This window comes from Sus scrofa, chromosome 6 (genome assembly GCF_000003025.6).
Source record: "Sus scrofa isolate TJ Tabasco breed Duroc chromosome 6, Sscrofa11.1, whole genome shotgun sequence".
Lineage (NCBI taxonomy): Eukaryota > Metazoa > Chordata > Mammalia > Artiodactyla > Suidae > Sus > Sus scrofa.
The window spans coordinates 78587172-78614776 of NC_010448.4; the positions used below are offsets into that span (position 1 = coordinate 78587172).

Genomic DNA, 27605 nt, shown 5'->3' on the forward strand with positions numbered 1-27605 from the left:
AAGGGAGGCTATCTCCATGAAGCAGTCTTCTGACCTCCCTCTTCCTTAGAATAAAGAACATGTGGGTTAAGCTATGGGTGGACACAGGGAGGAGGTACAGGGAAGGGGTAGGGAGAGGATATAGCTTAGGTCTCCCACTCGCTGAAGCCTTTGTCTCAGCAGAATGATAGACTCATACAAGGTTGAGGGAAAAGAGTGGATAGTAAGGGGTAGAAGAGTGAATAGGTGGGCAAGTAAGCTAAGAAGGACACTCACACAGCTCAAGGTACAATTTGGAACAAGAGGACTGTGGCCCCAGGAGCATGTTTAAACTTGGAACATCATACCCAGATTTCGGAACAAGAAGGAAGGGAGGGAGGAAGGGAGGGAGGGTTGGAGGAAGGAAGGAAGGGAGGGAGGAAGAATACAGGAGCCACTTCTCAATTAGAAAATTATTTATGGATTTTTAAAATACAGAAATACTATATATTGATTTTCCCATGATTTTTAAATCTAGATAATCAAAATGAAAAATTTGAAAATTTCCCATGATCACATCAGTCAGAAAAAAAATAAGAAAAACTACTGTTAAGAGCTTAGTATAAATGCCTCCTTGTCCTAAGCATTTACACACATTTTCAATAAAGATAGGATTAGACCTTCCATATTCTCTGTAACCTATTTTTCTAACAAAACAGCCTATCATGAGCATATGTCCATGCCAGTAAGTATTAATCTGCAGTGTAATTTTAATAGCTGCCTAGTATTTCACTACACAGATAGACAGCAACTTATTTAACTAAACCCTTAACAGTTGCACATTTAGATTGTCACTATTTTTTTTTCTATTTAGTAATCTTCACAGCAGAGATTTTGCATATATCCCCCTAATGATTCCCTCTGGATAAATTTCTACTCTTACTCGTTCAAAAAATACCTCTACATTGTAAGACTTTTGATATATGCCATTACTCTAAGTGTGGACGTTAGAAAAGAATCTTCATGGGCAGAACATCTGATGTCCAGGGAACATCTGTCCTTGCTACCATGACATCCATCCAGTGCCAGGAATCTTTGGCCAATTGGGTTTCACAGTGATGGTCCAAGAGGGAGGAAATCTGAAGCCCAGATTGGGGATATGTTTTCCTCAAACTATCATAGTGATTTAGTGTCACAATCAGGCTAGGACTCAAGTCTTAAGATTTCTAGTCTAATGTTCTTACCACCACACCTCCTGCCTCACTTTCATGCCGAGCAATTAGGGCTGGATGGGCTGCATTTTCCAGGGGTGTTTGATTTTTAAAGAGGAACAAAGAAAGGCCAGCAGTAAGTTAACCTACCATGAATGGTGGCATTTGGGGCATCATTTGGTGGAATTATTGGGCAGAATTGCACCAAAAAATGGCCACCTATTCCTCCTGTGCATGGGGCAGATATGAAATTAGGAACATGATTCAACCCCAGTGAGGCCGAACTAAGATTGAGGGAACCAAAGGACTCATCCTCCAAGGGGCTTAGAGCTTCCACGCCATATAATGACCCTGGGGACCATCTCCCTGCCCATGGCCCTTCTCTGCAGGAGAGCTTGGCCATGGCCTGTGATAACATCCAGAAGATGCGAGCCGACATGGGTGGCACCAACATCCTCTCCCCACTCAAGTGGATCATCCGGCAGCCAGTGCTCCAAGGCCACCCCAGGCTTCTCTTCCTGATCACAGATGGTGCCGTCCACAACACCGGGAAAGTGCTGGAGCTGGTGCGAAACCACGCCTTCTCCACCAGGTGGGCACCAACAACAGGTCTTAGGGCTCGGTTAGGTTATTCTGGGCTGCCCAGGGCAGGGTGCGCCAGAACAGAGGCAATGTAGAAAATGCCAGAAAGAGAGGAGAAGACCCACAATTCCTACAGTGTTTGTTTCCAGGGTGGTGTGACTGATTTCAAAGTTTACCTTTCCCACAGTGGTTCAGGAGGGATGAGTTGGCCATACCTCCACATTCAGGTCCCAAAGAGCAACCTAGGCAGAGGAAGTCCATCCTGCTGCTTTGACTCTGTGCTGGGGTTGGACTTTATGGGCTGTCCACATGTGTATGTGAGTGCCCATTGATGGCCCTCTTCCTTCTCTCTCACCCTCTGCTTGAAGCTTCAGCCAGCTCTGGGATAGCTCTGCTGGATCACAATCTGCCCCTTTCCCCATCAGGGGACAAAAATAGCAGAGAGGCTAGGAAGTAGCAGCCTCTCTCCTCCCTTTCCTCCAGGTGCTATAGCTTTGGAATTGGCCCCAACGTCTGCCACAGACTGGTGAAAGGGCTGGCAACCGTGTCCAAGGGCAGTGCTGAGTTCCTGGTGGAGGGGGAGCGGCTGCAACCCAAGGTAGGCAGAATGGCTTCAGTCTTTTATGGTGCTGGAACCTCAGGAGCACAGATTGGTCATACAGCAACTTGGTGAGGGGAGCTGGGATTTCACCCCAAGCCTGAGCCCTCCACTAGGCCACACTGCATCCCAGTGAGAATCAAAGGTGGAGGCCACATGGTGGGCTATTTCTGGAGCTGGGACAGGACACCAGATGCCCTGGTCTCCAGCCCCTGGATCATATGCTTCACCCATGGGCTGGGCAGGATTGGGACTCCTGAAGTAGTCACTGCCTCTGTGGAGTTGTGTTTGGGCTCATCTCTGGCCATCTTCCTGATGATGACAAATGACACCTCAGAAGAATCTAAAGGGCCCAGAAATCAAGATAATTAGAATCTTCTCTCCATTTCCTGCATAATTGGCACAAATAATCCAACCCTTAGAAAATCCTTGTGTCGGTCCAGATCCTCTGGAGACAAGGGACAGAGCTGAAGTTAAGAATGCAAGAGGTTTATTGAGGGATAAAATCTGTGAAAGGGAAAAGAGGAAGAAAGAGGAAGGAAAACTCTTTAGTCCGTGTGCAAATGCAACTCTTGTGAAAGAGGAGAGCAGCAGAATTGGGCAGGGAAACCTCAGACTGAAGTGCAGTTCTGGCAAGGTCTCAACAAACCCAACAGAAATCGCTGAAGCAAGAATTGCCCATTAGGTGGTATATGCTGGGTGGAAAGTCCGGGCACTAATATCCCTGCCATGCTCATTTGTCGCCTGGGAGCTTCCAGAGAGAGGTGTTTTTTTGTTTTGTTTTGTTTTGTTTTATTTGAAAGTTGAAGCATTGTACATAGAGATTATTATCTAACTGCATTCTTTGCAGCCAAAGACACAGTCTTTCTTAAAGGGAGATTGAGACAAAGGGGATTGAGATTTTTCAAAGGGACACCTCTATGGCTGCCACAATTTCCAAATCATTTTTCTCCAGCTTTGCAGTATGTTAGAGGAAACTTCAACCACTGTCTAAATGTTAAACTAGCTGTCATTTATTGAACACCTATCATGGGGTAGATACTTTAATTGCAGTATCCCAGATAATCCTCCTAACTACACTGAGAGTTGAGATTACTAGCTACCTTTAACAGAAGGGGAAGCTGTGGTCCAGGAAGACAAGTTGATTTGCTTAAGGTCACTGCTCAGTCTATGTTTTAACACAAACTTTTCTGTGTGCCCCGGGCTCATCTCAGCTCTACTCTGAGTCTTAGATTTTTCTCATTTATAAAATGGTATGTTTGGGAGTTCACTGGTGGCCTAGTGGTTAAGGATCTGGCATTGTCACTGCTGTGGCTTGGGTCACGGCTGTGGCATGGATTTGATCCCTAGCCAGGGAATTACCACATCCATGAGTGTGGCCCCCCAAAAAATTGATAGATAGATACATAGATAAAATAAATAAATACATTCATACATACATACATACTACACTTAGAAGCACTGAAGATCTACTCCAACTCTGACATTCCAATAGTCTAAGAAGCTCAGAGGCATATTCACTCCTGAACAAGCCATCTCAAGGCCTGTTGTCACTTCTCTCTTGCTACATTCCCTCATGCTCGCACCCACATTGGTCTTCATGCTCTTCCTCTGTACGTATCCCTGGTCACACATCCCCCAAACTTGTGTTCTTACCCTGCCCAACAGATGGTCAAATCCCTGAAGAAGGCCATGGCTCCAGTCCTGAGTGATGTGACTGTGGAGTGGGTCTTCCCTGAAACCACTGAGGTCCTGATCTCACCTGTCAGCTCCAGCTCCCTCTTCCCTGGAGAACGGTTGGTGGGGTATGGCATTGTCTGTGATGCTTCCTTATACATCTCCAATCCCAGAACCGTAAGTATTTTAGAAATTCCACGGGTCAGTGGGGGTACAGAACTCTGCCCACAAAGCCACACTTGGCTGGAAAGACTATTTATTCATGGCGTCTAGGAACCAATTGCATCTGTGTTTATGTTGTAGGGTATAGTTGTCAGGCCATGGCCATTTGGTCATGGTGACACTGCTTGGGTAAATGCTACCTTCTCAATATGTGGTTCTCAAGATCCTCTGCAACAGAAGAACTTGGGAAACATGTTTAAAATGCAAATCCCTAGGTTTACTGAACGGAAAAATCTCTAAGCATAAGGCCTAGGAACCTGCATTTTACATAATCTCCCCTAAGTGATTTTGATGAACAATTCAGTTCAGAACAACTTTACTCAGGTTTCTTTCCCCAAACACTCTAGCCAAGTCATGTTTCCTTAGATGAATTTGTGCTTTATTTTTTAATATGTGTAAATCCCTCGTATGGGGTGGCAGAAGTGGGATGAAAGCAAGCAACTTCTCAAAGGGAGGTAGAATTCATGCTAAAATGTAGAAGATTACCCAAGAAGCTGTTTTCTCATCTATCTTCCTCTTTAGTCTCTTCGCTCCCCTTTGAAGAATCTGTCGTCTTGTTTTTTTTTTTTTTTTTTTTTTTTTTGAAGCAAGAATCACAAACTCTTTGCCTAGAGGGATGAAATAGCTTATAAAAATTAAAAGGGCAGGAGTTCCCATCGTGGTGCAGTGGTTAACAAATCCGACTAGGAACCATGAGGTTGCGGGTTCGGTCCCTGCCCTTGCTCAGTGGGTTAATGATCCGGTGTTGCCGTGAGCTGTGGTGTAGGTTGCAGACGCGGCTCGGATCCCGTGTTGCTGTGGCTCTGGCGTAGGCCGGTGGCTACAGCTCCGATTAGACCCCTAGCCTGGGAACCTCCATATGCCGCGGGAGCAGCCCAAGAAATAGCAAAAAGACAAAAAAAAAAATTAAAAGGGCAAACATGAGGGGTAGCCATTGCCACTGAGTTCATAGAGAGGAGAGGTGAGAAATATAGTAAACTGGACAGCACATACCCTGTCTAAATGGTCGGCCCCTCCTCAGCTCTAACAAACTTACCACACAGGAATGTTTCTCCAAGCTTTCAAGATAAGTTAACATTTCATTTGAAATGTCCAGATTTTGGAATTTTTATGGCATCTCTAAGAACCATGGTCAGTAGTGGTAAATGTGTTTTGGAGAGTAGAATGTTCAGCTGCAGAGGGAAAATGCTCAGCCAATGCTGGTCAGGACTGTGCATAGTTTAGGCCTTTCTTGGGGGTCTGGGAGCTAGCAGATCATCCACAGACCGTACTACTAGCAGGGACTATCAAATCCATTCTCTTACCCATGAAACTGGCAATGCTTTCTCCTGCTACTAGTAGAGTTGTTGGGTAAAGGGTGAAAACATGACTTGCCCTTCTGGGAGGCAATCTAGAAATAATAATGAAATTAGAACTATATAACTTTTCAACCCAGAAGAATCTTCTAAGAATCAAACACCAAAAATAAAAGTGATGCAATAGATTTATGTCCAAGGATTGAGCATAGCATTTTTATGGTGGCAAAAGCTAAGCAGCCATGAAGAGAATGCTTAACAATAAGGTGTGGTAGCATATTGCATGTTTAAATGAGTTGATATGAAAGATTTCCAAAATGTTTTAAGTGCAAAATTCCAGCTACTGATAAATGTCAGTAGTATGGTTCAGTTTTTGTAAGACGACCCCCAAAAGCCCTTATATTTTTATATATGTTTATATCATGGAGAACGGAATGAAAGGGACAGATGATTCATGTTTCTAATTTTGCTTATCTATTTGGAGACAGCAGTAGCATTTAGAATTACATTTTTTAAGTTTAATATATAATTCACAATATAAACAACGTAATGATACAGAAAAATCACTTCCATTCACCATCCTTTAAACAGAAGTCTCCCTAAATTCCCCAAGCAAGCAAAAAAACTTTCCTATTATTCCAGTTCTTCAAGTGTGGAACCTCTACCATCTCCTCTCATGCATCTTGCTGCCCTTTGGACATCCTTCCTACAAGTAGCCCAAGTCCAAGCCCTCTTTTATCTCTCTCCCTCCAGGACAAGAGAAGACGATACAGCATGCTACACTCTCAGGAGTCTGGCAGCTCTGTCTTCTACCACTCACAAGATGAGGGGCCCAGCCCAGACAGTGGAGATTGTGCCAAGAGCTTGGGGGCACCCTTCAGCCTGAGGCAAGCCAAAGACACCCAGCCATCCAGTGGAGACCCCACCATCAATCCTGGTTAGTCTGCTGCCATTTCTTTTCACTTCCTTTTCCAAGGAGGCCATGATTGCTACATTTTACTAAGCACTTACTATGTCCTAAGCACTTTATTCATTCTCATTGAATGGTTAGCAGCTGTGGAGGTGGGCACTATTTTATCATTGGTACAGATGAGGAAATTAAGACTTGGTGAATTCTAGCAACTTGGCTAAGCTCATGAAACTTGAAAGAGAGTACAGGTAAGTCTAGATCTGTCTTCCTCCAAAACTTCTTTATGGTGTCAGTTTCCATTCAGAGGGTATTTACTGATCACCTACTAAGAGTAGGTACTGAGCGCAGTGTGGGAAGCAAAGATAATTGAAACATGACACCTCTCCTTCAGAAGCTTTCCATCTAGTGAGGGAGATACAGTTGACCTTAACTCTGCCAGAAAGTAGAGTGACATGGACCACAGGAAAGGTTAACAAACCATGGGGATCTCAGGAAAGGGCACATCTAGTAGAGGATATTAACAAAGATATAATGAGGGCATTGAGAGGAGATTCCAGGCAGCAGAAACTACTTGAGCAAAGACATGTAGGTATGACACCTGGAAAACACATACACAACTGGTTAATCATCTGGTATGTTTGGAGCACCTTGAAAAACGAGTAGAAATGAGAGTAGCTGGGTAGATAGGTTAGGGCTTGGTTAGGCAAGGCTTTGAATTTCAGGAGAAGTGAAGCACATATTTCAGTAGGCAAGCAGTGGAAAACTCAAGTTTCCAAGCAGGAAAGGGGTATGCTAGCCCCTCTCTTTCCCCACTGTCCTCCACTCTGATGGCTTCCCTGTCACCACTCCTGCTCAGGTCTAGTCCTCTCCCAGCGACGGCGGGCGTACAGCACCAACCAGATCACCAACCACAAGCCCTCCCCAAGGGCCCCCACGGCCAGTGACCCCACAACGGCTGCCAGGAGATACCCACTGCGAAAAGCCAAGCTCCAAGACCTCACCAACAAGACCAGCCTGGATGCTCCGCGGTGGCAAATTGATTTGCAGGTACCCAAGCAGGGCACATTCGAGTTGGGAGGAGCATGGCTGGAGGAGAGCTATGTCTCCTGCTTCAACCACAAGGATGGGGCTTGACCAAAACTTACACTGAAGTGAATTCAGTCTTTCTCCTTTTTCTGGATCTTCATCTGCCTGACATCCAATGACATCTTCCTAATAATAATACCCATTGGTCAGTGACATCACCCAGTCTCTGCTCATAGAACTCCCCATTTGGCAAGATGCACCGCCATCTACACTATCATTTGATTTTACAGCACCCCTTGCAAAGGTGGAAATGTGGGGCCTCACAACCCCCACTCTGCACACATGTGGAAATTGAGGATCAGAGAGTTAAATAACTTACCTAGGGTCACATAGCCAGTCAGGAGATTGCAACCTAGGACCTCCTGCCTGCAAAAGCCCTTGCTTTCTCCTCTCTACCACCTTCAGCACCTTCTGAAAATCCCAAGAGTTTTACCCAGGGCAGAGATCGTCTTCAAGTTAGGGCTACAGCAGAGTCAGCCATCCAATGTCGACTTGGACCAGTTTCACAGCCACTTTTGATATGGTCATTCTTTGCTGTAGGGGGCTGTCCTGTGCCTTATAGAATTTTGAGCAACATCCCTGGCCTCTATCCACTGGATGCCAGTAACACTACCATCCCCAATCAAGACAACCAAAAATGTCTGCAAACACTGCCAAATGTCCCCATGGGACGGGGGCAAAATCACCAGGTCGAGAAATACTGTTCTCAATCAAATGGGTGTTTGCTATTATCTGTTTGCTATGTCCCATTTTCTTAAGAATGGGCTTTGTTATTGTGAGTCTACAGTTCCGTAAAAACAGGCTTTCACTCTGCCTCTCCCATCCATAACCCCCACCCCCCCAACCTCCACATACACATAAGCCCCCTCTGCTTCCCAACAATGGAGACATTGCCACGTTGTCACCGAAGGCTCTTCTCTGTGCTTAGCCACTCAATGCAGTTGGAAGGCACTGACCTTGGAGTCAAGCAGACTCTGCTCCCCTGGCGTATTTCTTAGCCTCTATGAGACCCAGTTTCTTAGTCTATGAATAGTTTGTTAGATGACTGAGCTAACAACCATCAACAGATGTAGGTGGAGGATTCTTAAAGGCATCAACTAATAAGAAATGAGGTACTTGATGAAGCACCTGGTATACAATAGGTGTCCTTTAAATGCACTCTACTTGGTGAGAACTCTAGGCAGCTTGGCTTCTCCTCTCTCCTGCTTATTTCTGGCCCATCTTTGGTCATCTCTCCCCATCCCCTGCTCAGCTTCTTCCACAATCTGATTCTTCCCAACACACTTGTATGAATGCTCACGTATGCACACCCATACACAGGTACACACTCCTTGCAGCCTATGGCTGGGTGAAGGGGGCTGAATTTTAGACTCATCTGTTGCTATGGAAACTGTAGCAGCATCATCTGTTTCTCAGTGTGGTGGTGATGATGGGGCAAGGGTGGGGGGAATCCATTTAAAGGGGTAAAGGGGTTAGGGATGCCCTGGGACCCAGCAGCCTTGGATGGACACCTGTTCCCAATAAGGCCATCCTAAGAGGGACCAATTCCTTTTGTGTCTCATACCCTTATACCATCCTCAGAACCTCAGGCCCAGAGGAAATAGGAAGGAGACGGTCTCCAGGGGGTTCCAAGGAGCCCCCATCAGATAGGGAGGCATGGTCCTCTTCCCAGTAAGCCCTTGACAGATGAAAAAGACCTCGTGGTTAACTCTTAGTCTAAAAACTAAGAGGCATTTTTTCTCTGTTATACCTTATAAGTGCCTTTACTCACCCATTCCCTTCTCCTTCCAGGCACAAAATTTATTTTTAACTAATTTGATATTCTTTAATTACAAAAGTAAATTATATTCGGGATTCTCAATAAAAACTCTTAAACAGTTCAGCTGAATATAAAATAACAATAAAAGCCCCCTTCCTCCGGGCCCCAACCCAATTGTTTTGCATGTTTCCTTCCAGAAAATCCAGCAGACACTCAAAAACACACTTAGGCAACACACGCATATTTTGAATAATCACATTTACAAACTGTTCCCCAATTTACTTTTTGGGGGCCATGCCCACAGTATGCAGAAGTTCCCAGGCCAGGAATCAAACCACAGCCAGAGCAGTGACAATGCCAAATCCTTAACCACTAGGCCACCAGGGAACTCCTCAATTTACTTTTTAGATGTCTTTTTTTTTTTTTTTTTTAATGTACCCTTGGCATGTGGAAGTTCCTCGGCCAGGGATGAACCCACACCATGGCAGCAACTTGAGCTGCTGCAGTGATAACACCAGATCCTTAACCTGCTGTGCCACAAGGGCACCCCTTAAACGTCTTTTTATTTTTGCCATCCCTCTTACAGCCACACACATGCCATATAAAAGTTCCTGGGCTAAGGGTCAAATCAGAGCCTCAGCTGCTAGCCTATGCCGCAGCCTTAGCAACACCAGATCTGAGTCACATCTGTGAACCATGCCACAGCTTGTGGCAACACTGAATCCTTAACCCACTGGGTGAGGCCAGGGATTAAAGCGCATCCTCACAGACACACTCTGTCAGGTTCTTAACCTACTGAGCCACAACAGAAACTCTGTTAAAGGTCTTTTAAATTCACTCTTTATATGCAATGAAACTACTCTTTTTGGTGAACAGCTCTGAGTTATGACCAACGCATGTAGTCATGTAACATCACAATCAAAATACAGAGCAGTTGCAATTGACTTTTTTAAAATAAATGCTATCTTGGACATCTTCCCATATCAGGATAGAAAAAGCTGCCTCTTTCATTTCGGTCTTTGTAGGTTCCATTGCATGGATGTACCACAACATATTTACCAGCCCCTATTGATGGACACAATTCCAGATTTTCACTTTCACAAACAGTATTACGATACATATACAATATGTGCACAGGGATATTTGCCTCCTTGTGTATTACCACAGAATTATATTCCTAAAAGGAGAATCACTGGGTCAAAGGAACTTGTTCATTTTTTTGGGGGGGGGGGTCTTGTTGCCTTTTCTTGAGCTGCTCCTGAGGCATATGGAGGTTCCCAGGCTAGGGTCTAATCAGAGCTGTAGCCGCTGGCCTACACCAGAGCCACAGCAATGCGGGATCCGAGCCGCGTCTGCGACCTACACCACAGCTCATGGCAACGCCAGATCCTTAACCCACTGAGCAAGGCCAGGGATCGAACCCTCAACCTCATGGTTCCTAGTCGGATTCGTTAAACCACTGCGCCATGACGGGAACTCCCAGGAACTTGTTCATTTTTAATGTTGATAGCACATTGCTAAATTGTTCTCCCACAGTGTGCATCAGCTCAGAGTCCCATCAACTGTCTATGAGAAACTCTGTCTCCTCAATGACAACTATGGGTGTCATCAAACGTTGAAATATTTGCCAATCTGGAAGATGGAAAAAATCATCTGAATCTTATTTCAATTCAGACCAGTGCTCGTGAGACTGAGCATTTTTTTATAGGCTTAAAGAATATTTTTTTCTATGAACTGCCTGCAGATGCTCTTAACCCATTACTCTATTGAGTTTATCTCCCTGCTCCTCTGCCCCAGTGATTTATTAGAGCATTTTCTTGAAAATGATCTTTGTCATGCAGATATATTTCCCAGTTTATTCCTTGCCTTTTGAAGTGCTTTGCACTAGCGTGAGACAGATTAAATCCTCAAAACAGAACAGAAAGTCCAGAAATAAAACCAAATGTACATGACAGCTTTGTTGGATAGAGGTGAAGAATTGATAAACACAGGGACTCCATGAACGAACTGTATTCAGTAACTGGTGTTGACATTTGTACTCTTCAGAAAATCAGGAAAAGTCTGTTTTTTCTTTTCTTACACCAAAATAAATTTTTTGTGAATCGAAGATTTAAACAAACAAAAATAAAATCACAAAAATCCTAGAACGAATTTGTTTTTACTGGGAAAGAATTTTTAAGCATGACATATGAGAAAACATAAGGGGAAAAGTTGATCATTATAACCAAACATACACACAAAGTTTTAATCTTTATAGCCAAAAAAAAAAAAGTGGGTTTAGAATATTATCCATGGTATGTGATTTTCCATGGTTTTCTGAGGTTTGGACTTTATCCATGGTTTGGGATTATCTGTGTTGATGTTTCTCACGGGTAGTGGAGCGTGGGTGGGTCACGTGTCCGTGGGTATTGCCCGGGCAATTCTCCGGGAGGCGCTGGGGTACCTGGGGAAAGATCCAAGGCTGGGGGTGGAGGGAAGGGGGGCAGCCACCAGGAGCTCAGCCTCCTCCCCTTTCTCTTGCTTTCTTAGCCCTTGCTGAACAGTGGGGCGGACCTGAGCCAGGGCCCCAAACTCCGGGGTCCAGGGGCCCGCAGGCCCTCTCTGCTGCCCCAAGGCTGCCAGCCTTTCCTAGCCTCTGGCCAAGAGACCCAGATCTGGAGCCCCCTGAAAGAGCTGGATCTGGGGTCCAGCCTCAAGCCTGCCTCAGACAGCCGCAGCCCTGGGGACCCGGGTAAGTGCCCTCAGGGTCCAAGACCTGACTGGGGACAGGGAGGAATCCTAGGTTGTAGCCTAGCTTCAGATGACAGGTGGAGGGCAGATGCCTGCTTTTGTGTCTGGATAGGGGGCACCTGCTTTTGTGTCTGGATAGGGGGCACCTGCTGTGGCAGAGGAGCCATCCCAGAGGACCTCACCAACCCCTCTTTCCCAATCAACCTGTCCTATGGGCTGCCTGTGAGGCTCTGTCCTCCCTGCCGTGTGTGAGCGCCCCCCCCCCAATCTGGCCCCTTAGATACTGGGTTCCTGAGAGGTGGGTCCACCCTACTCTAGGGGACAAGCCCAGGCCAATCCTGCTCTCCTAAGAAAAGAGTTTTGTGTTCCCTGGGGGCGGAGCGTGGGCGACTGTCCTTGCTTAGGCGTGTCTGCGTCCTGGGGAGGGATGATGTCCCCTGCGGATGGGACCGCTGTCCTTCAGCTCAGACTGTCCTTCCGCCCCCCTGCAGAGCCGTCCCATCACCTCTCCTCCTCGAGACGGAGACATCCTCGGACTGGGAGCCCCTGGCCGAGTCTGAAGAGCAGGCCAGTCCCAGCAGGCCTGCCACCCCAGGCCCTGTGAGGGGCAAGGCTGTGGTCAAGGGCCTGCGCGACAGCCAACGTTTGCAGTGGGAGGTGAGCTTTGAGCTGGGGCCTCCCGGCCCCGAGAAGGGTAGCGCTCGAGAGGCCGACCTGTGGAGCGAGACCTTCCACCACCTGGCGGCCCGCGCCATCATCCGCGACTTCGAACAGCTGGCGGAGCGCGAGGGCGACATCGAGCAAGGTGAGCGCCGCGGCCCCGCCTCCTCCTCGTAGCCCCGCCCCATGCCCCTCCCGCTTCCTTCCCCCAGGGACCGCCCTCCTCCCCTGGCTACAACCCCTTCCTTCTCCCCGCTGCCTTTCCCTCCCCAGAACCTGAGATCGGGACTCAGGATGGTCTGACCCTAAAGCTCCAAGGCGCTCCAGCCTCCCTCCCCATCGTGGCCTCCAGGTGCCTCCCTTTACCCCAGTGGCCCCCTCTCCCAATAAACACACACACACACACACACACACACACACACACACACACACCAGGGCTCCACCCCCTGCTTGATCTGCCCCCATCCCCCGCCTCAAAGAGCCTCTCTCCTCCAGCCCTGGGCTCCTTCACCCCTCCACGCCCACCCTTTGACCCGTCCCCTCCTCTCCTCCCTCCTTCCCTCTGCTACAGGTCCCTCACTCCTCCCCACTTCCCAGGCCTTCTCTGTGCAGCGCCCCTGTAGGGCTCCGAAGACAGAACCGTGGGGGCCTCCCTATTCCACCAGTCTTGCTTCGCTGAGACCACACCTGCCTTCCCACAGAACCCCCTAGATCTAACCGGTCCGCTCAGTCACCCATCAATATGTCACTTATTGAGCGAGGACCAGTGAGGGCATTTGTCCTAAGTGCTATTAAAAAGAAAGACAGGAATCCAAGAAAGTGTATAACAGGGATGACAGGGAGGCTAGTTTAGTTCAGGAATTGGGGCAAGCTTTCCTAAGAAAGGGATTCCTGGGATCTTGATGGAGTGCACTTGCAGAACAGAGAGATATAGATATAAATAGAGAAAATTTCTAGTATTTGTTATAGTTTGTGCTTTATTTGTACAGTAATATGATATTGTTTTTATTTGATATTATTTGTATTTTCGTACAGATTATTTTTTCTTCCCATGAGTACTTCATCTTACGGTTTACAAGACATTTGTCCACTCTTCATGCCAGGGAGATTGGTTACCTGCTCAGTGGGAAGCGCCTGGGCTTTAGGGTCAGACCATCCTGAGTCCTGATCTCAGGTCCATTCCTAACTTGCTCTGTGACCCTGTGCTCCCCACTATCCCTCTCTGGTTGTCTCTGTAAGATTGTCCCCAAGGGCCAGACCAATGGTCTCCATGCAGCCAGGAGATCTGTGAAATCCTGCAGTAAGATTCTCGTCAGACAGCTGCAAAATGAAAATAGAAAATATAGGCAACACAGAGATTTGAGTTGTTTTTTATTTTTTTCTTTTCTTCTTCTTCTTTTTTTTTTTTTTTTTTAGTTGTATAATGATCATAACAATCCAATTTCACAGGATTTCCATCCCACAACCCAAGCACATCCCCCCATCCCCCAAACTGTCTCCTCCGGAACTATAAGTTTTTCAATGTCTGTGTGTTTTTTCTTTTAAATAACACTAAAGTTATTTAAGGAAAGTAACTGTCATTTTTGTTCTTGAGGTCTTGCCTCTTTTACATTAAAATGTCCTTATTTTATGAAATGATGGTGGAGGCTAATAAACTTTTTTTTTTTTTTTTTGTCTTTTCCAGGGCTGCACCCGCAGCATATTGAGGTTCCCAGGCTAGGGGTCTAATCGGAGCTGTAGCCGCTGGTCTACACCGTAGCCACAGCAACGTGGGATCCGAGCAGCGTCTGCAACCTACACCACAGCTCACGGCAATGCCGGATCCTTAACCCACTGAGTGAGGCCAGGGATCGAACCCACAACCTCATGGTTCCTAGTCAGATTTGCTAACCACTGAGCCACGACGGGAACTCCCGAGGCTAATAATCTTGAGAGTAGTTTTTTTTTTTTTTTTTAATCTCCTTGATGGCAAGTTGATAACTTTAAGGACTCATTTAATTTCAAAGATGGGGCCACCGATCTAGCCCTCCTTCCAGCTTCCAGAACTTCCAGCTCAGGGAGGACTTTCCGAGTCTACACAGTGACCCCAGCTTCTCCCTCCACAGGGTCCAGCCGCCGCTACCAGGTGAATGCTGTCCACACCAGCAAGGCCTGCAATGTCATCAGTAAGTTCACAGCCTTCGTGCCTGTGGACATCAGCAAGAGCTGTTACCTGCCCACCGTGGTGGGCTACCCCAACTCTGGTAAGGCAGGTGCACAGCCATGGAGCCGAGCAGCCCCCAAGGGGGCGGGAGGAGGGGGACTAGGATACAGAGGAGCACAGACCTGCAGGAAGGGGTGCAGGGAAGGGCCTAGAAGCTGAAAGGCCCTGGCAGATGGTTTGTCTGGGGGGCGGGCACCCGAGTCCCTGTCCCCCTGCTCTGCAGAGGGCTGTGAGACCATCCCACTTCCTTTTGTCCGCTAAATGAATATGCCTTTACTGTGTTTCTCCAATTGGTATATGCTCACTATAGAAAATTCTAAAATACTGAAAGACGTGGATGAACCTAGAGATTTTCATACTAAGTGAAGCTCATGAAGATATCATAGGATATCGCTTATAGGTGAAATCTTTTTTTTTTTTTTAAAGATACAAATGAACTTATTTACAAAACAGAAATTGACCGACAGACATAGAAAACAAATGTATGGCTACCAAAGGGGAAAGTAGTGGGGGGGGTGCCTAGGGGGGTATTAGGAGTTTGGGATTAACAGACACACACTACTGTATATAAAATACATAACCAGCAAGGGCTTACTGTATAGCACAGGGAACTATACTCAGTATTTTGTAGTTAACCTATATGGGAAAAGAATCTGAAAAAGAGAGATAGATAGATACATACATACATAGATAAACTGAATCACTTTACTGTACACCTGAAATTAAGACAACATTGTAAATAAGCTATCCTTCAATTAAAAAAAAAACAAATAAAAATAGAAAATATAGAAAGATGTAAAACAAATAAACGTGACTAGAACTGACAGTCATCCAGAAATGAGCACTCATTACCTCCTTGGTGTGACCATCCTTCCAGACTTCTCTCTGCAGGTATCCACATGTAGAGAAATCAAAAGACAGTTCATTTTGCACTAAATGGATCATACCAGGATGTGCTATATCTTAAAAACTATGGGTGTGGGAAGTATCTTTCCATCATTTCGTTTTAATAGCAGCAGGTAGCCCACGGCAGGGACCATCACCATCATAACAGCCAATGAGAAAGCCCTTTAGGCAGGCACGCGCACACACGCACACATAGGCATAGCCCAGGTCTCCACCCCCTGCTTGATCTGCCCCCATCCCTGCTTCTAAGAGCCTCTCCTCCCCTCTTATACACGTTAAATTATTTCATCTTCAGGACAGTTCTATAGAGAAGGTACTATTACCTTTATTTTTTGGGTGGGGAAGCAGAGGCAGGGGCTGAGCCCTTCTCCCCTCCTTGTGAAGGTGCTGCATCGCGGGTGGCCAGCTCTCGGGTCCTGACCCAACAGTGGAGGGGCACTTCTGCTGGTTTCGGACGGTCCCAGACCATGCTGGGGGAAGACTCAGCAGCAGAAGATGGCAGATTTCAGAACCTAAGTAAGAAGCCGCCTGGGGTATGTTCTGAAGCCTGGGCCCCTGAGTCACTGCGCTCTCATGTCCGAGGCCCCCAGAGGCCTCTCCCTGATTTTCACTCTGGGCCTTATGGGGCTAGAACAAGGCCAGGCTTCCTGACTCTCTGAGGCCTGAGATAGGCATGAAGATATCTTTGCTGGGAGAGCCACCAGGAGCCAGAGGGCAGCCCACACCATCCCCCACCATGTATCCACACCATTCCCCACCTCTCCCCTTTCAAGGTCCACCGGTCCCTATGGCTGTTCCTTGCCTCAAACCTCTGAGTCCTCCCAAGCACCAAAGGCCAGGAAACCTAATAAATAGGGAAAAAGCAAAGAAGCAATTCCATCTGTTTGGGTCCCAGTGCTTCTTCCAGGATTCACAAAATCTTCCTCTCCACCTTCATCTGATTTCATTGTGCCTGCATCTTGGGTCCTTGAAGACCCATGCCTTGACCATTTGGTGACTTTTGTCCTGCTAAAGACAGCCTAACTGCTGCACTAGTCCTAACCCCTTCCTACACGCCCTCAGATGTACCACGAGGGTCTCCTGCCTTCTTCCGTGCATGGAAAGGACATCAGAGGTCCCACCTGGCCCCTAGCCCTGACACCCAGATCACAGCAGTGTTTTACCTGAGGGATTAGAAGTGCTACAGACATTGATGGCTTTAAAAAAGGGACCGTGGTGGTGGGATGGAAATCTCTAGGAAGATCTCTTCAGAATTAAGGAGTTCTGCCAACTCCTTGGTCCCCCAGAGCCTCCAAACCCAAGGGGAACCTGCCTTAGCCCCGAGCCAGACTAGGCTCTCAGTCTAGAGGAAACTTCTGGTCTATCTTTTCCCTTCTCCATAGCCCAGCTCTTGGTGGGCCATGATTTCCATCAGAACCACACATTCCTTCTTTTCAGTTGTCTCTGATTCACACCCAGTGTATGTGATGTCTAAACTCTTAGTCTGTCCCAAGCCCTTTCCCTCCCCAGAGATGACACTGGCTAACACTCACGGAGAGTCTTCTATATGCCAGCACCACTTTAATTATCTATGACTCCTCACACCCATCTGAGAGAGTTTCTCTTATTTTCCATATCAAGAGATGAGGAAACTGAGGCTCAGAGAGGTCGAGTGATTTACACAAGGTCACACAGCAAATGCATGGCAGAGCCAGGCTGTGTCTGGCTCCAGAGGCCATGAGGTTCATTAACCACCATACCCTTTGCCTGCTGGCTGCCTCTGTCATTCAGTCACTGGTTCAGTCACAGGTTGTGCTGTCCCCAGAGTGCCCAGTGATAAACGGAGCCTCTTGCCCTCACAGAGCTACTGATGGTCTCAGAGGGGAGCCAGGCTTTGTGGAACATATCTGTGCATGAATCTCTTGCCATAATTTGGATCGTTCCTTTACGGTGTATTCCCCATCACTCTCCAGTCCTAGAAATAATAATCAGAAGAATAACCACCCCAGTGACACATTTTGAACAAACTATGTGCAATTATTATCCCCACTTGGCAGATGGGGAACTTGAGGCTTGGAGCCCTCAGACAGGTGGCTGCCATGTTCTGGTGCCTCCTGGAAAACTGGCATGAACCTGTCTGTTCCTCCACCCCCAGCCCCACCCTCAGGTCCCTACCTGCTCCCGATTCCCTGCTGGGTCTGTAACTCTGGGATTTATTGAGCCCTTACCTTGGGCCAGGCACTAAGTACCGTCTGTGTAGATCTCATTTAATCTTTACAACAACACAGATCAGTACTACCCCAACTTGCAACTGAAACTTACAAAGGAGGTAACTTTCCCCAGGGCCAGCTAGTCCCTGGGGGAGTGAGGATGTGAACCCAGGCATGGCCAACTCTTCCTTATTTGTTTATTTATTTTTGGCCTTTTTGTTTTTTTAGACACCTGTGGCATATGGAGTTCCCAGGCTAGGGGTCGAATTAGAGCTGTAGCCACCAGCCTACGCTGCAGCCACAGCAACTCGGGATCCAAGCCGTGTCTGTGACCTACACCACAGCTTGCAGCAATGCTGGATCCTTAACCCACTGAGTGAGGCCAGGGATCAAACCCACATCCTCATGGATGCTAATCGGGGTTGCTAACCGCTGAGGCACGACGGGAACTCCGTGTCCAGCTTTTATGTTGGAGCCTGGTAGTGTCTTTGGGAGATGGAGGCCCATCCAAGCAGATGGGAACCCTAACCTTGCTCTCCCAGCCCTTTTCCAGGTACTGTGGATTCAGACCAGCACTCTCCTCGGGTAGGGCGGGGTGGGGGAAGTGGGGTGAGAAGTCGAGGGACCAGGCTGGGCAGCTGGGGTCTCACTGGCTTCCTCTGTTGTAGACCTGGAGGAAAACCCCACTGTGTCCTTCAGGGAGAACACGACCCCAGGCCGTGAGAAGTACACGCCTCCTGCAGCTGAGCGGATGGTCACCAGCTCTCTCTCTAATTAAAACAGTGATTTATCTTTGGGCCAGGAGAGTGTCTTCACCCAACGAAGTCCTTGGTGGTTCATTTACTCCTCAAAACAGCCCCATGCGAGATAAATAGGAGTATCCCCAACTTTAAAGATGAGGAAACTGAGACTCAGAGAGGTGAAGTGACTTGCCCCAGGTCACACAGCAAGTTGGTGACAGAGGCAGGCCAGGAAGCAGGCTTCCCAATATGGAAGTTCCCAGGCTAGGGGCTGAATCAGGGCTACAGCTGCCAGCCTACGCCACAGCCACAGCCACAGCAACGCGGGATCTGAGCCACATCTGCAACCTATGCCACAGCTTGTGGCAATGCCCTAACCTTAACCTGCTGAGCCAGGCCAGGGATCGAAACCCCCTCTTCATGGATACTAGTTGGTTCTTAACCCACTGAGCCAAAACGGGAACTCCAGGCCTGCTTCTTTACACTCAACATATTTCATCCCTCTCCTTATAAACTGGGTCAGAAACAGCCTTGCAGCCTAACCATTAGCTCGGATCCCCAGGGATGTTGGCAAGCCCTGCCCCTCTCTGGGCCTCTGTTTCCCCAGCCAGGCAGTGAGCAGTTGGACAGGGTCATCTCTCAGGACCTAATTGTCATTCTGTGCCTCTCCAGGTCCCCTGCGTGGTCTGGCCACCAATTCCCTTTCTTCTTTGAAAGCCTCAGAGACACTCTTTGGATCCAGGTATGTGGGATTTCCGTAGAGAATTTGCCCCACCGCCATGATTCCTGACTCAGAAGGCCAAAGGCAGGCCCAGTGGGACATTTACACAAAAATGAGCCACCTGAAGGGCATCAGGAAGGGCCCCCTGCCTGGAAGCACCACTGTCTCCAGGTGTCGCATGATGGTTCTCCCATGGGCCTCTCTGCAAATGCAAGTCCCCAGGAGGGCTGGCCTGAGGCTGTCCAACCACTGGGTTCAACAAGAACATGCTATCAAAGAGGGTCCCCAAAAGACCCCTGCCACGCTCCTTGCCCAGGCTGCTGCTAACTCTGTACATGCCCCCAGGGGAAGTGACCTCCCCCGGGGCTTAGTTTTTCCAGCTGTCCAATGAGGGGGTTGAAGGAGGCCACCTGTCAGATCCCTCTGGCCCTGACTTTGGAGGCTCCTGAGTGGGCTTGGGAGGTGGGGGGCACTAACCAGGGACACTACCGAGGCAGCAGTGGCCCCTCTTTCTCGGCTCCACCCACACAGGCTGAATCTCAACAAGTCCAGGCTGCTGACGAGAGCAGCCAAGGGCTTCCTGGGCAAGCCACTGACCAAGGCTCCAGAGTCAGCCCCGGGAGCCAGAGCTTCGACTACATCCCTCTGGTGAGTGCCCCAGACCCCCGACCTCTGCCCCCGACTCAGCCAGGGGGCCGCCTACCCCTCCCCCTCCCCAAAGGGAAGAGGACCTAGACTTCCCACTTAGCCTGCAGGGCAGAGGAGGTCGGCCTGAGGACCCCCCACCCACCCACCCCGGGTCCAGGCGTATTATCAGAAGCCAGCACCAGCACCACAAAAATTCTTTGCATCTGCTGTCTTTGCTTTAAAAATTCATGGGAATTTTGCCGTCTATTCTGCCACCTATGTGTGTGTGTTTCAGCACATAAAAATAATCCTTGAAATGACTCACAAGTGAGTGAATTGAACACCCCGGGGACATGCACTGAGTTTAGCAAGTGGTTCTGAAGAAGCTCCAGCATGCAGGGCGGGGTGAGAAGCCCAGGCCGGGAGCCGGTGTCTCTGAATTGAGGAGCAAGGGAGCCTGGCCCTGCCCCAGCTGGGGCCCCATGGGGCTAGGGATCAGGAGGTGCTAGAAGGACATGGTTTGAGCTTCACTGTCCAGCTCCAGTCCCTGTCACTGTAGGTGGTCCGTGTCGCTGTAGGTTTCCAAATATCCTGGACCACAGAGCAGAGGGCATGGATTGAATCCGCAAGGATGTGTTGAGCCAGGAACAGTGGTAGACCCTGCAAGACAACCTTGAACTAGGTGAACATAGTCGCTGAACTCAGGCACTAAGTGTCTAGTTGGGACATCCCTAAGGAATCAGGCAATTCTGATGGTCGGGCATTGTGACAGGTCAAGTCCACAGGGCGGGGCTGTAGGGCGTGGGAGGGGAATGGGGGGGGAGGCTTGAGGTCATGGAGGAATGAAGCAGGACTTCTTAAGGAATGTAATAGGTAAGTCAAGACCTGAAGAGGTGAGGAGTTGTGGCCAGTAGCTTAGAAAGGAGGGCAAGCTTAGGGGCTTGAGAATGAGGTGGGGGAAGGAAGAGTCAAGGATGAATTAGCACTTTGGAAATCAGAGCTTGGATTTATTCTAGGAGAAAAAAATGGAAACCGCTGAGCTGATGGCCTTCGAAGAGGGACATGGCCTTACAGAGACCCCTCAGGGTGCAGGAAAGATGGGAGGAGGGCAAGGGAGGAAAGGAGAGGCAGCAACGACATGAAGTGGCAGGTGGTGGATTGCAGAGCTGTTCAGCAAGTGGACCTTTTAGGACTTGGAAACTGACTGGTGTGGGGGGAAGATGGGGTTGGCGAGCCACCCAGAGTCCGCTGGATGGCCCTGGAGAGTCCCAGTGGCTGATCCAGGCCCACCTGCCCAGGACAGGAGGCTGGTTTGGAGAGAAGATGTTGAGATGGGCTTGGGCAGTTATCAGCAAAGTACCAATGGGACAGAGCATGGCAATGCTCAGCTGGGCTGTGTACCCCGTGGTCCCTAGGTAGGTGGGGCAAGTTGGCGAGATGAACGGGCGGGTTGTGTGCACCCAGACTTTGGCACGGCCTGGGGCTCCACGGGCGAGAAAGTCTGAGGCCCACTGAGGGGCTGCCCCACACACAGGTGTCTCTGCAGCTGGCCTCGGGAGCCTTCCTGCTCGACCAAGCCTTCTGCGAGGCCATCGGCATCCCCATGGAGAAGCTCAAGTGGACCTCGCCCTTCACCTGCCACCGAGTGTCCCTCACCACCCGCCAGTGCCCAGGTCCTCAGATATGCACCAGCCGCTCACCTCGGCACTCCTCCTGTGACAGCTGCTCCCCAGAGCCTCTGGCTGAGGGCAAGCCGGGCTGGGAGCCTGGGGCTATGATAGAGCACACGGGGAAGCTGTGGGCCACAGTGGTGGCACTGGCTTGGCTGGAGCACAGCTCTGCCTCCTACTTTGTTGAGTGGGAGCTGGTGGCGGCCAAGGCCAGCTCGTGGCTGGAGCAACAGGAGGTGCCCGAGGGCCGCACGCGGGGCACGCTCAAGGCTGCCGCCCGCCAGCTGTTCGTGCTCCTGCGACACTGGGACGAGAACCTGGAGTTCAATATGCTCTGCTATCACCCGAATTATGTGTAGTGCGGGAAGGAGGCGGGCAGGGCAGGGGGAGAGGGAGGGAACCCCTGGAAACTGTAGCCAATACACCGCTTGCTAGAAAGAGCCCTGGATTGGAATCAGGAGGCCTGGGCTCAATGCAACTTGGCTACCACCTAACTGCCACGTTAGGCCAGTACCTTCCCTCCCTTCTGGGCCTCCGCCTCCCCACCTGTATAATAACTGGTGAGGTGAGGAACTAGAGCTCTAGAACGTTCAAAGGTTCCTTTCTGCCTGGACATCCAGGGAGCTGAGGGATTCACTGCCCCTGTGGGGTGGGAGAGAGAATGCAGTTTAAGCCCGAGTTCTCTCTGGAGGAGGATCACCTGAGCAGTGCCCGCCGCAGATAAAGGATGGATGAGCCGACCCCAAGCCTGAAAGCAACCCCACGTGCAAGCTTGCATCTAGGCAGGGGGAAACCACCTCTGCCAGCTGCATTGTGGGCTAGGCTCTTGCCTCCATGGTGACAGTCCAGGACTCTAAATCCCTCTTCCGAACTGCCTGGAGAGCCAACTTGCCCAGCACTTTGCAGGACTCACCCGGGGAACTTTCCCTTTGGCTTGGAAACCCTTCGTATGTATTGGTGGGGTTCTGGACACGATTTGCGACTTCTGTCTAAGAAGAGGAGGTAGGCAGGACAAGAGGAGGCACCCTGCAAGCCGAGACATTAGAACTAAGCCGCAATCTGTTAAAAAATAGTCCCCCAAAGAAGAGACATGGTCACAAAAGTCAGTGAAGAAACCAGAGGACACCTTAAGTAATTTACAAGCTGTCAGGAATTGCATAATGCAAACTCTGTCTTCTTGTGTTGAGGGGCTAGAGAGACACCCTGTGTCAGCTGCATTCTGGGATAGTGGGGGCCCTCTCCTGCACACTGGGGCCGGGTGGGTGGCGTGTCTCTGCAACAGAGAACCACCCTTGGCTGCAGTGCATTTGGGGATGGCAGCTTGAGCTGGGCGCCGTGATTTAGTCAATGAGTTGAATTTTGAAGCTTCAAAGCTGCGAGCTCCTGGGGACGTCCCTATCTCAGGCCCACCTTGTGTGCCTTGTGGGGATAGGTGTGTCCCAGCCTCAGATTCCCAAGTAACTGGGGCCCAGTCACCTCTGCCCAGCAGACTCCCCTGGAGGTGGGTCTGGACCTCATGGAGGAAGCCCATCGGCTTCGGACCCCAGGCTGAATCCACACCCTCCCCCAACCCCCTCTCCAAGGTCTTAACCTCTTCTCATCAAGGGGTCCTTTCTGGCCCCAGGGCCCTGGCACGAAGCCCCTGCCAGATGTTCCCCTTTGGGGAGATCTGGAGGACCCCATGGATCAAACACCTTCATGAGGCCACATGAAGACTCAAGAAATGGCCAGTCTTCAGCAGGGGGTGAGTGAGAGAAGGAGATTGTCAGCTGAACACGCATTGGGTGTGGAGAAAAGGCAGCCCCGCCAGGATGTGGTATCCCTCACCAAACACCACCCCCCCTAGCAAAGCCTGGCCCTGCCCTGCTGCTGTGCTGCAAAATCTCCCAGGAGGGGCTTTCAGCTCACCAGCCTTCTGAGGCTGTGCTCCATCCCCCAGGGAGGGAAGGGCCGGAGACTTTATATCAAGTCCCATCAGCTTGGCTGACTGTTCTGTTCAGTCCCACTGTCTGGGGAGGAATCCAGCCAGGCGGTTACCTGACCAAGAAGGATGAGGGCTTGAGGCTTTTATGCTAGACCATGGTCCTCCCCTGTGCCACCACGAATGGAAATACTGTAAGCCAAGAGTTGAAATGCCTGGCACTAGTTTGGGCAAGTGAGTTCCCCTCTCTAGGTGCCCTGAAGTGGGGCATTCCCTCTGCTCTGATATTCCCAGATTCTCTGCCTCTGAGAGGTCTCTCTCTCAGTGACCATGGACTTGTTCTGATTGTCTCTGTGACCTTGAACAAGTGCCATGTGCCTTCTGGGCCTCTTTCCTCCTCCTAACATGACCAGGTTGGACTGGGCTGGCCAGCCTCCTGCTTAACCTGATTCAGGGTCTCCAAGCTCTGTGGATAATGACCGGGGCTCAGGTGGTCCAGCACCTGCCCAGTGTAAAACCAGTGCTACCAAGAGCCCTGGAAGGAGGAACTGAGAAACCTAGCAGGGCAGTAATCGCAACCCCTTTCTCCAAGGAGCCACCTCAGACCCTGCCCTGGTAGCAGCTTCTGGAACCATGGACAACTTAGATGCACAAGCAAGTTGCTGACTTCACCCTGGTTCCCCTGCCCAGCACCCAGAGAGGCAGAGAAACAAATCCTCCTGATTTCAGATAAACCAAGGGCTTTGGGGGACATCTGGATAAGGGACATTTTTTAAAAGAACTTCAGCGGTATTAAAAGAACATGCAGTTTCAAGAATCTGCCTCCAGAACTGCCAAGCTGAGAACCAAAGGGACTTGCTTTAAAGGAGAGAGAAGAATCTTAGGTAACTAGCACACACATTGAAGCTAAAGTGGTTCCAAAGGTGAACTGAAGCCCCTGCAACCAGAATTGATTTGGATTAATCTGGATTCTTTGCTAACCTAGCCCTTGCTTTCTAGGTCATGCAGATGGATGTTTGTGCCCTGCCTGGATGCACAGGAGGGTACAGATGCTTTATAGCACTCTCCCACAAAGCCTGGCCTTTATCGGAAAGAGTACTGAGCTGAGAGCTGGGGAATTTCAGTGCTGGTCTAAATTCCACCACTAGTATGCTGTGTGACTTTTGGCAAGTTGCATGCTTTCTCTGGGCCCCATTTCATCTTTTGTAAAAGGACGAGATGACACTAGATCAGCATTTCCAGCGCTGTTCCTTGGTTGAGATATACATTAGCAATTCATGAGAAACTGTCCAGAGGTCAAATATGTTGGGGAAACACTAGGAAGACAGATTTCTTGAAGTCAGGAGGATGTAAACGTGCATTGTCAGTGTCTAGGAGGTGATTTAGAAAGTCTTTTCCCAGGTTATTCCATTGGGAAAATGCTGGTCTGATTTCCTTCAGGTTCTTTGGGCACCCACATTCAGAAAGCTGGAGTTCCTGCTGTGGCTCAGTCGATTGAGAACCCAACTAGTGTCCATGAGGATACAGGTTCGATCCCTGGCCCCCCTCAGTGGGTTAGGGATTCAATGTTCCTGCAAGCTGCAGTGTAGGTCACAGATGCAGCTGAATCTGGTGTGGCTGTGGCTGTGGCGTGGGCCGACAACTGCAGCTCTGATTCCACCCCTGGCATGGGAACTTCATAGGCTGCAGGTGTGGCCCCAGAAAGAAAGAAGGAAAAAAAAAAAAAAAAAGCCTTTACTGAGTAGTTCCTGCTGCGGCGTAGGTCGCAACTGCACCTCAGATTTGATCCCTGGCTGGGGAACTCTCTATGTCTTGGGCGGCCAAAAACAAAGAGGAAAAAAAGCCTTTTTTGAGCGCCTGTACGCCAGGCAGTGTAGTGAATGTGTTAGGTGATGTTTCTGTTCTTTTTGGAGCTTGGCGAGAAGCATGTGAAGGATGTCTGCTCCTTGAACCATTTTTCCACTACTCTGCCTTCTGGGTGGGTGTGTCTTGGCTGGCCACACCCCACCCTGTGGTCCTCCCATCTGTGGGTGTGGCCTCAGGTACCTTGGCCCTGAAGTTGAGTAAAACTAACAGCTGCAGCCAGGGAGGGGCAGGGTGGGTCCCTGCAACAAAGTGCCCCAAGGGTCCAGCCTGCTGCAACGCTCAGAGGCAGAGCCCGCTCTCTTTGTCTGTGAGGGACCAACTCCAGATCTCAGGAAAACTGGGATCCCAGGACCCCACACGCAGGAAGGCTTACACCCGACTTGTAAATAAGTAGCCTCCGTTTCCAGCCAGCACGTGCGTTTTCCCAACCTGCCCTTTGCCTGTGGACCAAACAAATAGCATCTACTGTCCTCCACTGCTCTTGAACCATGCTGTGACTGATGATGGAGTAGCTGCTGGTGGGTTTCCACCTGCTCCTCGGATGTTTGAGAAAGCAAGGTTTCCTCTTCTTCCCTTCTAGCTGTTCATGTGGGACATCCATCAGAAAAGACCTCTGGAAGTTTCCTCTAAATCCTAACTTGCCCTTGTTAGCTCCTACCCTTATTTGGAGGGGGGTCTCCCCTGATCCGTGTGCAGCCTACCCTGGGGAATGGTCACCCCATTCACCTGCCTGGCTGGAACTTATGTGACACTCTAGCATCTGCCCTTGCGAGGTCCAAATGCTGCCTCTTGCATCTTGGAACCCAGTGGTCCCCAGGCACGAATGCATTCTGCATTGCTAGGACCCTGGGAAGGGAAAGAGAAGGGCTCTGCCACCCCAGGAGATAGGATGCAAGTTCACTGCCATGGCATTTGGAAGGTCTTTTACCCCCCACCCATCTAGCAGGGCCTAGAGAAATCCACAACAAAAAATGGGCACATTCTTCAGCTGTAGCACACTCCGCAGCGCCAGTGTAAAAATAACCAGCGCAGGGGCGTGTGCGGCATTTTGCAGCTGGATGATCTGATCCACAGAGATCTCTCCCAAGGTCAGGAGCTTGGCAGCCTCTCCTGGCCAGGCCTCCAGCACCCACTGTGGGCTCCAGCCCCAACCCATGCATTCACCCGGCCCCCAGCCTCTCAACAGCACTGCCTCCCAGGTGACCTGACAAAGTGGGATTTCTCCTGTTCATGCTGCAAATCTCCTTGGCTCAGAGCCAGCTATCTGGAGCTTACAGCCGCTTCCCAAGGCAAAGCGCCTCGTCTCACTGTGGTGAATATGGGCACACCCGCCGTCTAGTTTCACTCTTTGCCCAGGTGGCTTTAGCTCAAGTGGCATGGCCGGTGCTTGTCCCCCTCAGAGCCTCAAGTGCCTACAATGTGCTATCCTATCCCTTTGCCTGCTCCCCTGTAACAGCCTCCACGGTGCCTGTGGCACTTCCTGTTTTTGGAATACACGTCACCTTTCTGCCCAGTAGCCAGTTCTGCAGACCTTGTGGAACCCTGGACATCAGCTGTCTAACATCCATCAGTAATCAGCAAATCATACCCTGGGGCTGTATGACTGTGCCTGTTTCAAAGGAATGGCTTCTCTGTAAATGGTGGCTACTGTTCTCTTAGAGGCTTTTGGCTCATAAAAATTGTTGATCCCGACGATATGACAAAATTATACTCGTGTCTCCTCTTGTGTTCTCAAAGCCAGTGCTTGGCTTTCAAACCAGGGGTTCAGAGATCTCTTTGCCTCACTTGATGTGGTGACATCTGTCCTGGTTTGGGCTCTCCCTTGGATGACTGACTGTCCCCCGGCTTGCCTGGGACTTGAGGGGATGGCCCAGGATGTGGGACTTGGAGTCTGGAAATTGGGAGCACTGCAGGAAAATCCGGACAAGTTGGTCACAGTAGCTTCCCCAGAAGCAGAGCCTGAGATAAGGATTCAGTGCAAAGAGCGTATTCGCGTGGTTCTAGGAAACGCTGTAGGCAGGCGAGGAGGTGAAATGTACACAAAGGTCATCCAGGAAGAGAGTGTCACCAACAA

At 49.6% G+C, this 27605-nt stretch overlaps 1 protein-coding gene across 1 annotated transcript in view; it reads left to right on the forward strand.

Annotated features, from left to right (window-relative positions):
• Nucleotides 1-27239, forward strand: part of VWA5B1 (von Willebrand factor A domain containing 5B1) — a 61608-nt gene extending 34369 nt beyond the window's left edge. The window contains 14 exon segments of the mRNA XM_021095476.1: nucleotides 1559-1761; nucleotides 2235-2349; nucleotides 4018-4203; nucleotides 6297-6480; nucleotides 7310-7500; nucleotides 11828-12029; nucleotides 12520-12540; nucleotides 12543-12833; nucleotides 14794-14931; nucleotides 16182-16313; nucleotides 19399-19468; nucleotides 19979-20061; nucleotides 20064-20095; nucleotides 21609-27239. Of these exon segments, the coding sequence (XP_020951135.1) occupies nucleotides 1559-1761; nucleotides 2235-2349; nucleotides 4018-4203; nucleotides 6297-6480; nucleotides 7310-7500; nucleotides 11828-12029; nucleotides 12520-12540; nucleotides 12543-12833; nucleotides 14794-14931; nucleotides 16182-16313; nucleotides 19399-19468; nucleotides 19979-20061; nucleotides 20064-20095; nucleotides 21609-22103 (2343 nt within the window). The 3' untranslated portion in view covers nucleotides 22104-27239.